Source organism: Schistocerca piceifrons, chromosome 3 (assembly GCF_021461385.2).
Source record: "Schistocerca piceifrons isolate TAMUIC-IGC-003096 chromosome 3, iqSchPice1.1, whole genome shotgun sequence".
Classification (NCBI taxonomy): Eukaryota; Metazoa; Arthropoda; class Insecta; order Orthoptera; family Acrididae; genus Schistocerca; species Schistocerca piceifrons.
In genome coordinates this window covers 852,559,482-852,572,220 of record NC_060140.1, presented here as the reverse complement: position 1 = coordinate 852,572,220, position 12,739 = coordinate 852,559,482, and the positions used below count along the sequence as shown (strand labels likewise).

At 39.2% G+C, this 12,739-nt stretch overlaps 1 protein-coding gene across 1 annotated transcript in view; it reads right to left on the bottom strand.

The window, feature by feature from the left end:
- LOC124789941 (ELMO domain-containing protein 3-like) overlaps positions 1-12,739 on the bottom strand; it is a 129,943-nt gene that overhangs the window by 2,249 nt on the left and 114,955 nt on the right. The window contains exon 6 of the mRNA XM_047257470.1: positions 2,696-2,823. Coding sequence (XP_047113426.1) covers positions 2,696-2,823 — 128 coding nt within the window. The remainder of the gene's footprint in view (positions 1-2,695; positions 2,824-12,739) is intronic.

The window sequence follows — 12,739 nt, the reverse complement described above, 5'->3', positions numbered from 1 at the left end:
GTTCTTGACCACAATTTGGCAGTGACCATTCATTCTCGTGGACAGCTGGTTGGTTGTCATGCCAATATAAAAAGCTGTACAGTGACTGCACAGAGTTGGTATATGACGTGGCTGACTGCTTTCACAGGTGGCCCTGCCTATGGTGGGATAGGATAAAATTGTGACAGGACTGGAGTAGGAAAAGCTAAATGGATGGATGGATTCGAATATTATCCCTGTGCCAAGAGGTTGGTAGTGGGAGTGACACAGGAATGGACCAGGACGTTTTGTTGGCTGGGTGAGTGAGTGACAGGAACCACTTGAGGAGTGGTGCAAAGGATCATTTTTGGACATGATGGTACATAATCAAAGCCTTTTTGAAAGATATGATTCAGCTGTTCCAGGCCCAAGTGATACTCAGTGACAAGAGGAGCTCTCCTTCATAGCTGATTCTTGTGGGTGGTGGAGGGATTACGGGCCTGTGAGTACATGGTATGGGAAATTTGTTTACACACTACATTGTGTGTGTGTGTGTGTGTGTGTGTGTGTGTGTGTGTGTGTGTGTAGGGGGGGGGGGAGGGGAGGTGATCTGTGTGTGGAGGCATTTGTGATACCTTCAGCATACTGGACAAGGGAGTTCTTGTCAGATGATATGCCATCCACAGGTGGCCAGGCTGCAAGGGAGCTATTTTTTTGGTGTGGAAGGGACAGCTGTGAAAATGCAGGTATTGGTGGTTGGTGGGTTTAATATGGACAGACATGTAGATGGAGCTATCAGAGAGGAGGAGGTAGATATCAAGGAAGGTGGCACGTTGGGTTGAGGAGGACCAAGTGAAGCAAATAGGAGAGGTGTTGAGGTTGCGAAGGAATGAAGAAATGGTGTCTTGGCCTTGAGTCCAGATCATGAAACCACCATCAATGGACCTGAATCGGACAAGGAGTCTGGAGTTTTGAGAAGCTAGAAAGGTTTCTTCTAGATGGTGCAAAAAAAGTCGGCACAGGAGGGTGCAATGCAGGTGCCCATGGCTGTGCTGTTGATTTGTTTATATACTTTCCTCTCAAAGGAAAAGTAGTTGTCTGTCACAGTATGGTTGGTAAAGCGTACGAAAGAATGAGAAAGTGGGTTTTGGGTCTGAAGGATGTAGAGAGAGGTAGTGTTCGATAGTGGCAACACCAGGGGCATTAGGGATGTTGTTGTGTACACAGGTGGCAGCAACAGTAGATCTCTGACCAGTCCAAAATGGTTAAACTTGGGTGTGGAGCTGAAGGTAAGGCTTTTGGATAGAACTGACACTTGTATGGGATCGACGTTCTTGGTGGAAATGTTAGCAACTGTGTTTTAAGTTCATCTGGGTTCTAGTTCTTGTGCAGTGTTGGGAGATTTGGAGGTGTGGCAAACTGAAAGGGTCAGCTAGGCAGGGTCCACGTGCTATGGCAGGTTGACAATTGTGTTCACTATGGGTAAGATAGGTGTTGATAGGTAATGGTGCTCCAAGGCGGGAAAGGATGTCAACAGAATGGACAATTTATGGAGGTGGTGTCTGGAATGCTCTTTCAGGTGTTGGAGGGCAGGGGTTTCAATTCTGAAAATGTTGTGTATGCAGTTAGGATTGCACAGTAATCACAGCTTTATCTGCTGGGTCCCTACCCAACATTGTTGATACCGCCTCCCTATACACCAACACCACCCTTCATGCCCACAGCTTTGCTGTTATCGCAACACTAACTCTCCCTACATCTTTCAGACCCAAACCCACAATCCCATTCCTTGTACACCTTACCAACTATATCCTTACAAACAATTACTTCTATGTATACAAACAAAACTGCGGCACAGCCATGGGCACCCTCAAGGCACTCTCCTATGCCAGCCATCTAGAGCAATCCTTCCTAGCCTCCAAAAACCCCAAACCCCTCCTTCATTTATATCTTCAGGATCTGGACTCAGATCCAAGATACACTTTATTCATTTGAACACCTACTCTTCTATCAACTTCACCTGATCCTCCTCATAACCTAACGTGCCACCTTCCTGGACCTTTCAACCTTTCTGATGGCTCCACACACCTCTGTCCATACTAAACCCACAAACCACCAACAGTGCCTGCATTTCAACAGCTATCATCCTTTCCATGCCAAAAAAATTGCTTCCATACAGCCTGGCCACCCATGAACAAAATATCTGCAGTGACGAGAATTCTGCTGCACTCACACTGAGCGGCTTTTTATAGATTGAATGGTTACTGACGAAGTGTGGTCAAGAACAAACTTGACCACCCTATAGCACAACATGCAGCTGAACTACTAAAGAATGCTTCACAACCCATGCCATCTGGACCCTTCCCTCCAGCACCAGACTTTCTAAACCATGTAGATGGGAGTTATCCTTGCATCACCATCCTTTGCTGACATAACCATCCTGGTTTCAATTTCCATTGTCCTCACACTGTCCATCAAACAGCTTCCCTTTCCTACCTCCATTGTGGCGCACACTACACTGGCTCTGGCACCAGTAAATTGTGTGTGTTTTCTAACTCTATAAACTATTTATTCCAAATTCTAGCCAAGTTTTTCTTTTGTGTTTTCCTGCTGACAACTCACTGCTATCCGGTGGCTCATCCCCTTTATCCTAAATTATGAAAAAGATATAAGCATGTTAATTTAAGAAAACAGTCTTACATTTATAAAAGTACACTAGTTGACAAACAAATGATACCTTTCAGCACAAATCCTGAGTCCTTTATGGTCTTATGTTGCGTGGTCCACACTTGAAGCAGATGGAAAAAAATAGCAGCATAAAATTCATTAACCACATCAAAGACCTGTTGGCGTTCATTGCATTCCCTGAAACATAGTTCATATGTAGCTATTAAATTTATGCTCTAAATACTGATCAAGTTCTTTAATTATTGTTACAACTAGATTTTTTTTACTTTCACTTAAAATGAAATACGTATCATAGAGATGGCCATTTCATGAATATATTGTGACCAACTTTGACTGGAATCCAGATTTTCTGCTTTTTGGAAGCACCCACCTTAAGTCACCTACACAACAAATGAATTTCACCGCACATTAAACAATTACAACTGGTTTTCACTAATATCATTTCATGTCATTGTATCTACAATAACTTCACCCTCACTGAATCCACGTTAATTTCAGTGAGTATAATTAATTCTGCAGGCAATATAAGATTTAAAAATGAATGTTTCATTCTACCACATGACAAACCTTACATATAATCTGTAGTCTGTAAATATCTCTATACTCTCCATAATCTTGTTCAGCTGCAAACAAGGAATGTTATTGGTCTTCTCATCTTTCTTTCCTTCTTCTGGGGCAAGTATCGCATTCCTTGCCCATTTTCTTCACACACTGATCATAAATGCACTGAACTGTTTCTTCTCATACAATTTGTGTTCCACTTCCTAGACTTAGTCATCATTTTTTCTCTCTTGCCTCTCTTTCGCTCTTCATGTTACATTTTACTTTTTTATCTTCAGTCTCTAATCCTCTGACATAGTGTGGCATAGGATAATATTTTATTGGTAGCACCGGTGCTAGTAAAAACATTGAGAGAAAGTTGTGCAATATGACATCACAAACTGAGAGTTTGGGAAATTCGATGTACAAAAATTTATTGGCAAATGTATGAGTGTTATTATTCAAAATGTACTGAATGAATGACAAAATTTACTATAAATTTACTTGTGTCTCACAAAGGCAAGAGCAGCTCAAGTTGTCACCATCCTCATTTTATTTCCACAGCAATCTCCATGGGATCCCACAGTTCACTGGCTACTTCAGCTTTAACAGGTTGAGGAATGATACACCTCCAATGCAGATTTACATGGAAAATCAACCCTCCAAACTGCCACCAGTGGCAACACTCAGTCTCCTGCTGCTGCAACAGGCTGGAGTCATTACAATTATATCCCATCACTGTTGATGGGATGACGGTGATGGTGGAGATATTGAATAGAAACCAAATAAAATATGTTAATTCAATCTATGCAGTGATATGCAGCACAGAAAATTAAGGACAAAACAGTTTTATCAGAGATTACAAAGGACGTGAAAGATTAGTTAAACAGAACACAGAGTGTCTTAACAAGAAGTTATAGAATGAACTTCAATTAAAATACACCAAGGGTAAAAGAGAATAACTGGATTAAGTCAGGTGGCACTCAGTGAGCTAGATAAGAAAATAAGGCACTAAAAGTAGTAGATGAGTTTTGCTGTTTGGACAGCAACTAACTGACGACAGCAGAAGTAAAGAGAATATAAAATCTAAACGAGCAATATGAAGAAAAATGATTTTATGCAAATGAAATGTGGACAAGAAAACTCCAGAAGCAAGTGTGATGCTACAAAAGAGTGCAGAAGACTGGATGCATTTATGAAGTAACCAATGAAGATGTACTGGGTATGCCATAGAAAGGACAAAACTACTGAACACTATATTTGGGCAATAATGTTCCTTCTGTGCAATATAGTGACAAAGTACAATTTAAGGAGACATATTAGAAATATTGACAAACAATTTAAGGCAGAATGGTAACTCTGGCATGAGTGGGAGGTGGGTTGCATACAATAACATTATCATGAAATCCCTTTTAGATCTGCCTTTTCTTTACAAAGTGAGTTCTGCTCTGTCTTTCATTTTTTGAGTAAACTGTAGTCCTTTTGTTGCTCCGAAGTCCCACATTTTCCATCTCTTTTCTTCAAATCACTGCAGTCTTCTATTAAACCAAAAACCAACAGTGGCATTTTTCAATATACCGGATGATCAAAAAGTCAGTACAAATTTGGAAATTGAATAAATCACGGAATAATGTAGATAGAGAGGTACACATTGACACACATGCTTGGAATGACATGGGGTTTTATTAGAACCAAACAAATACAAACATTCAAAAAATGTCTACACCTACATCTATATTTATACTCCGCAAGCCACCCAACGGTGCGTGGCGGAGGGCACTTTACGTGCCACTGTCATTACCTCCCTTTTCCTGTTCCAGTCGCGTATGGTTCACGGGAAGAAGAACTGTCTGAAAGCCTCCGTGCGTGCTCTAATCTCTCTAATTTTACATTTGTGATCTCCTCGGGAGGTATAAGTAGGGGGAAGCAATATATTCGATACCTCATCCAGAAACGCACCCTCTCGAAACCTGGCGAGCAAGCTACACCGCGATGCAGAGCGCCTCTCTTGCAGAGTCTGCCACTTGAGTTTATTAAACATCTCCGTAACGCTATCACGGTTACCACATAACCCTGTGACGAAACGCGCTGCTCTTCTTTGGATCTTCTCTATCTCCTCCGTCAACCCGATCTGGTACGGATCCCACACTGATGAGCAATACTCAAGTATAGGTTGAACGAGCGTTTTGTAAGCCACCTCCTTTGTTGATGGACTACATTTTCTAAGCACTCTCCCAATGAATCTCAACCTGGTACCCGCCTTACCAACAATTAAATAAATGGAAATGTCGTGTGGCTAGGGCCTCCCGTCGGGTAGACCGTTCGCCTGGTGCAGGTCTTTCGATTTGACGCCACTTCGGCGACCTGCGCGTCGATGGGGATGAAATGATGATGATTAGGACAACACAACACCCAGTCCCTGAGCGGAGAAAATTTCCGACCCAGCCGGGAATCGAACCCGGGCCCTTAGGATTGACAGTCTGTCACGCTGACCACTCAGCTACCAGGGCGGACACCAACAATTAATTTTATATGATCATTCCACTTCAAATCGTTCCGCACGCATACTCCCAGATATTTTACAGAAGTAACTGCTACAAGTGTTTGTTCCGCTATCATATAATCATACAATAAAGGATCCTTCTTTCTATGTATTCGCAATACATTACATTTGTCTATGTTAAGGGACAGTTGCCACTCCCTGCACCAAGAGCCTATCCGCTGCAGATCTTCCTGCATTTCGCTACAATTTTCTAATGTTATTCTATTATAAATTAATGTTATTCTATTATAAATGTCCGACAGATGGCGCTTCATCTGATCAGAATAACAACAATCAGCATAACAAAGTAAGACAAAGCAAAGATGATGTTCTTTACAGGAAATGCTCAATATGTCCACCATCATTCCTCAACAATAGCTGTAGTCGAGGAATAATGTTGTGAACAGCACTGTAAAGCATGTCCGGAGTTATGGTGAGGCATTGGCGTCGGATGTTGCCTTTCAGCATCCCTGGAGATGTCGGTCGATCACGATACACTTGCGACTTCAAGTAACCCCAAAGCCAATAATAGCACGGACTGAGGTCTGGGAACCTGGGAGGCCAAGCATGACGAAAGTGGCAGCTGAGCACACAACCATCACCAAATGACGCGCGCAAGAGATCTTTCACGCATCTAGCAATATGGGGCTCTTTTTATTTTTTCCCCCCCTAATAAAATCCCATATCATTCCAAGCATGTCTGTCAATTTTTACCTCTCTATCTACATTATTCCATGGTTTATTAAGTTTTCAAATTTATACTGACTTTTTGATTACCTGGTACTTATTGTGTTCTTAAATGTGAATGCATCTGTGGCATTCCATTTCACTGGATATGTTGCTTGCTTTTCTTGGTCAGACATTCTCAGTTATATATCATTCTAATCATTCTAATACCTGTCTAAATCACACATTTTCTTTCTCTAACTCCTGAACAAATAAATTTAATTTTCAGAAGGTTAAAATTTGAGACAATTTATTAGTTTTATTGTACAACCCAGACACTGGGGTTCTATAAAAAGCGCACTAATGAGATATATAAGTGGTGTCTTGGCAGTTCTTCGATATGTCCAGAAATTAGGTTGCACTCACAAACATATTTGATATCCTGAAGCAAAAAAAACTACAAATAATTTTCATGAAGGTTACAATTCTTCATTCGCTTATGTAAGTCACAGTTTTCTTCAATTTATAATGCACAGTCTCACAAAATGTCAAGTGTATTTAGTTTATATAATATAAATCATTAAGTGTGTGGGTACTTCTCACAAACTCTAGAGCCTGATCAAAGTAAAAGATCGTCTTTGGAGTGAACTGGAGTGACTGACATAAAGCACTCCAGTCCACCTTATATACCAGTAGGTCAGGCCAATTGGACATGTGTGCACAATAAATCACAGTGGAAGAAATGAGACTACAGTACTGTTCCTCTACTGAACAGAACTTATGACAACACCCTTCACAGAAGTCACCACAGTAGAATACATTCACCCACTATTATTTGCCATGAATGCATACACAACTGGTTCACCCAATCATTATGTAAGACGGCCAGGTGCTTTCCAGTCAGTCTTTTCAGCTCGCTCTTAAGATGGCTGAATGGTTTACAGCCGAACTATTAGCAGCACAAAGAGTTTGTGCTTGTGAGAACTAAAAGATTCACATAAATGAAAGGTAATATCTTTTATGAATATTTTAAAATATTATCCCAGCATTTGGATTTGAATGCGATAGATTCTTATTTCTCATCACACACAGTGTTCAAGAGTGCTGTACAGTCACAGAACTCCAGTAATTCAACTTAGTATTGACTCAATAACAACAGCTCTTCAATTAAGTATTACATATACGTTAAGTACAGATTAACACTAGAAACAACAAATTACATGTTTTGATGTTGCTGAGCAACAGTCATACAATAATTTTTAAATGAACACACTGACTGTCTTGTTTATTTAACCCTTATGCAGTCGCACTGCTTTTCATAACATTAATAGTCATGTGGGATGTTGCTAACACCCCGAATAAAAGTGGCTATAATGACATTGTTGTGCAGCATATCACTGATATGAACACATTTACTTCACAAATGGCTATTTAGAATGTTATCTCCCGGTACATTATCATTTTATTTAATATTACTTTAGTATTAAATTGGGTTATTTGAAACATATGCAATAATTCCCATTTTATTACAATATTTTGTTTAATTATTTATTTCTGTTATTCTTCATACTGTATTACAGGTATAAGACATTATACATATAATTAAACATTTGTTCAGTCAACTCATACAAACATTTTATGAAATCGGTCACTATCACTGGCTGCAAGGGGTGCGTTATCGTAACACTTTTCACACACATTTCTCATGTGCTTTACAAACATAACTTTCAAACATCGAGCACAGTGCGATTTAATTTTTATATCTTTACTCCAAGGAGAAACCGTGCAGCACCTGGGCTTAAGTATTCTTTGTTCAGAAGGTGGTGCATTGTTGATGTCTTCAATTCCCACCATTTTTGCAGCTCTCTGTCTATCTTGTTTAGGCAGGGAGTGAGTGGCTGCTCTCTTGCACACTATGGAATTTACTAATGACCTTCTAACATAATGTAAAAACATTCTTTGGGAAATCCTCTCGCTGTTATTATTTGCATATACGATGAAGGTGTTAATGCAAGCAATGTCAATCATTCGGAAAAATAGGGCAAGTGGCCAGCGTCTAGTTTTTCTTGAGGTTGAATAACACACATTTCATCTATTGTGTCAACATCTGGTCTCATTGTACATTGTTATAATTTCTGGTTTCTTTTCGTCCGCAGTATTAGTGTCAATGGCACCGTCATGATGCAAAGATGAAAGGAGAATATCGTTTTTGCCCTTCTTTGGCACATATGAAACTGGTGATATCCTTTCTGAATCCAAAAATGCTGCTTCTAAGTTCACGACCTCTTGTGCAAACAAACTCTGGAGGGAGCTCCCTCTTATTCTTTCTAAGAGTTCCTACTAATGTAAGTTTCTTTTTCAGGAGCTCTTCAGCCAGTGGTACAGAACAAAACCAGTGTCTAGAGTCACATTGTGTCCTGTACCTTCGATAGGCAGTACAATCTATTTACTATCTCCTTAGGCGAGTTTGACAGTGCAAAGGGACCCTCTGGCTGTTTCCCAACATAGATTTCCATCCCCAAAGTATACCATGTTCTTGCGTCACATAAGGCGAAAATTTTCAAACCATTTTTGCAGGCTTGCTTGGTATATACTGTTGGAAACTGCATTTGCCTCTAAATGCAACCAATTGTTCATCCACTGTTGTAGATTCAGACACAGTAAAATTACTGACACATTTTAACATGAATAATTCAATACAACGTAGCTAGGCGATCAAGTTCTGTACGCTGTGGTCTGTCTCGAATATCATCGAATCTCAAACAACGCAATAAGATACAAAAGCACCACAAACTCATTGTTGCATGAAATACTGCAATTCCAAAACCATTTGTGTCCCGTAAGTCTTCCAGGTTTTGGTGTCCTGCCCTGTAATGCCCAGCCAATATCAATAGACCCAGAAGAGCTTTGATTTCTTCCTCATTTGTTGGTTTGGCATCACGGTCTCTTGTGAAATTTGATGCAATGAGTTGTATGTAAATATTTGTGCACAATGTAATCTTTCTAATTATTATGTCATTTATAAATATCAAAAAACAGTCCACAGAAGTTTTCGCAGATTTTGCAATAGCTTTCACTCCAGGGAGACGAATAATGAGGTCCACACTTCTAGTACTTTCGTTACGACTAGGACAACTTTTAATCCATTTTAAAATCTTATCCTTTCCAATAAAAAAAAAATCATGCTTGCTTTCATTATCTGCTGCACTTACTTGCAGTTTCAGTTCCAGGCTGTCTTCATCCTCCGTTTCTGTGTCACTGTGATGAGAGAGAACTTCACAACTGTCTGTTTCCTCTTCTTCCTCTTCTCCTCCTTCAAAAGTTTCACCTAAGACCTCTTCCAGAAGCTTCCGCACTCTTTCTTGTTCTATTTCATAATGATCTATAGCTGTTTTAACTGCAGAGAGCGAAAAAATACAAGCAGCTGCTACGGAACGCAACTGTACGCTTCTCGCAGCACTGCAACTGACAACACCCCAAGGCACATTGTTGCGTGTTTTCTTGGAACTTGTGCTTCCATTGTAGATTCTATTGTTCTCAAAGCTTTCATATTACGTCCTAGAAAGGTACCAAAGAACATGACATTATTTGATGCAGCTCTCCATGATACTCTATCCTGTGCAAGGTTCTTCATCTGCCAGTACCTACTGCAACCTACATGCTTCTGAATCTGTTTATTGTATTCATCTCTTGGTCTCCCTCTGCAATTTTTACCCTCCATGCTGCCCTCAAATACTAAATTGGTGTTCCCTTGATGCCTCAGAATATGCCCCACCAACCGATCCCTTCTTCTTGTCAAGTTGTGCCACAAAATTCTCTTCTCTCCAATTTTATTCAATACCTCCTCATTAGTTATGTGATCTACCCATCTAATCTTCAGCATTCTTCTGTACATTATGTAATAATCCACCAATAAGGATGACTGGGGTGTTCTGAACAACCCACGTGACCGCTTAAGGGTTAATTACGACTCAGGTTTAGGCCTTTTATGCTATTTTCAAGTGACAGAGTCTATGTCATTAACACATATTGCAGTACATCAGGCTCAAAATTGGCTATAAATTAAGAAAAATATTCGCCCCCCACAAAGTGCCAGATGCAAAAATCATCATCTTGTAAAAAGATCAGTAAATAATAGTGGGAGATCAGTGAATAAGAGTGGGAGCATGTCATATTTAATAAAAACCTGTTTTTATTAAATATGACATGCTCCAACTTTTATGCACTGATCTTTTAACAAGATGGATGAATTTACAGCAAGCACTTTGTGGAGAACGAATATTTTTCTTAATTTATGTCCTGCAATATGTGTTAATGACATACACTCTGTCACTTGAAAATGGCATAAAAGGCCGAAACCTGGGTCATAATTAAATAAACAACGATACTGTCAAATAGCAATGTGTCCATTTAAAAACAAATTACATCAATGTATTGTAAGTGAAATATTGTTTTCACTGCTGCTTGCCCACCACATACCTGTAGTAGAGAAATGCACTTTTCTAAATGGATGCAACTGACTGAAAGAGCCCCTGTAGCTCTTGATGCTTTACTGCTTCAACTCGTTGGATAGATGATTCAATGTGCTACACAAGAGATGTGTGTCTGTTTCACATGCATTATGAAGCGTGCATCATGTACATAGCTGAAATAACAACTGTAAAAAAATATTCAAAAGTAATTGCATTACTCAGCCCCACAACAAACAATCAGTATGAATATATTACTTTGTTATAAAAGGACAAGGGTAAGTCAGAAGCTTTTCCCGAAAGACATACACTTCAAGCTTACAAATCTAAGTATGATGCAGAAGTGGATCTAGTTTAGTGTTGGCAAATTTTTTAAAGCTATCTCTTCACAAATTAAGTATCTAGTAGATAATGATTCCTTATTTTAAAAAAATAGGCATTTCCTGTTGCAAGGGCCACTCTACACTATAAAAGAGAAGAGTTCTTGAACCGTAATGTATAATGTCTGTTCAGTTTGTGTGTGTGTGTGTGTGTGTGTGTGTGTGTGTGTGTTTCGTTGTAACTGTATTATTATTTTTTTCTGTAAGATTACCTTACCAATGTGAACATGTTTCCATAGAACTGTGTACTGCATTAATCACAACAAACTTATAAAACTAACTCATTCCATACCCTATGATTTGTTCACATGGACCTACGGAACACGAAATAAATAAATAATAGTAATTATGAGTATGTGTTCGAGATCAAATTCAAATAACATTGTACAATAACTGTAGTGTAACAATATAACATGTTTCACATGCATTATTTAAAGCTTTCCCAGCATATAGATTTTTCTATGGAAATTTGAGAGAACTGCCAGTTGTCAGTACCTTCCTGCCACAATATTTTGGTGCGGAGTATTCTGGCCATCTTCAAGTGTATACTGGCATAAATTTTCATGTATGTATTGAGTATTACTCCTAAAGATGACCAGAAAATTCTGCATCAAAATATTGTGTCCTACAAAATACTGTGTCCTGAAGTGCAACAGGAATTGCATAGAACACATACCTGTACAGCAATGATTAAATACTAATATACCACAAATTTATCAGCTAAGCCTAACCTAGACAGCTCAGTTAATAAGATCACTGCCCTTATAATGTTCAGATGGAGTCTAGCACACAGTTGCAATCCGTCAAGGGTTTCATAACAGAGTGCCATTTATTGCAAACAGGATGATTAATCTCAAAATTAACAATCATTCCTTGAATGTCCCATCTAGTTCCCATAATCTTCTATAAATCTGTGGCTGTCCTACAAATTTTGAAGCTCATGATTTAGGCATTTCCGCATTTCATGTTACCTCCTTCTCATCTGGATCAAATTGGTAATCCATGCCAGTAACATTTCTGGTGATACACACATATTGTCCCCTAACAAATTGTTCAATATCTTTTCCACTTTGCTCCCTCCATCAAGGTTCTAATTCACCGAGTGTAGCAGCAAGTACCAGTTACAATCGAGCCTACAAGCTGGTAACTAAATACTCTACAATGAGTTTCACTCTTCCACTTAAGAGCAATAAACTGCACAACTTCACTTTCTGACTTACTCTTGTCACACTAATTTTTCTATACACTACAAAGAACACTCAAACAAAGAAGAAAAGATAGTAAAAATTACTTGAGCACATATTTCATCTAACACCGGACTGCACTCACTTGCAAATGCCCCCCCCCCCCCTTTTTCTCAAGAATCACAAATTAATTAAAACAGGATATTCTAAAGGAGAGGATCAATGTACTGCCATCTATCAATAAATCAGCACAGTGAACATAAAATAAATCACAAACAAACAAAAATGCAAATTTGTTGAAAACAATATAAA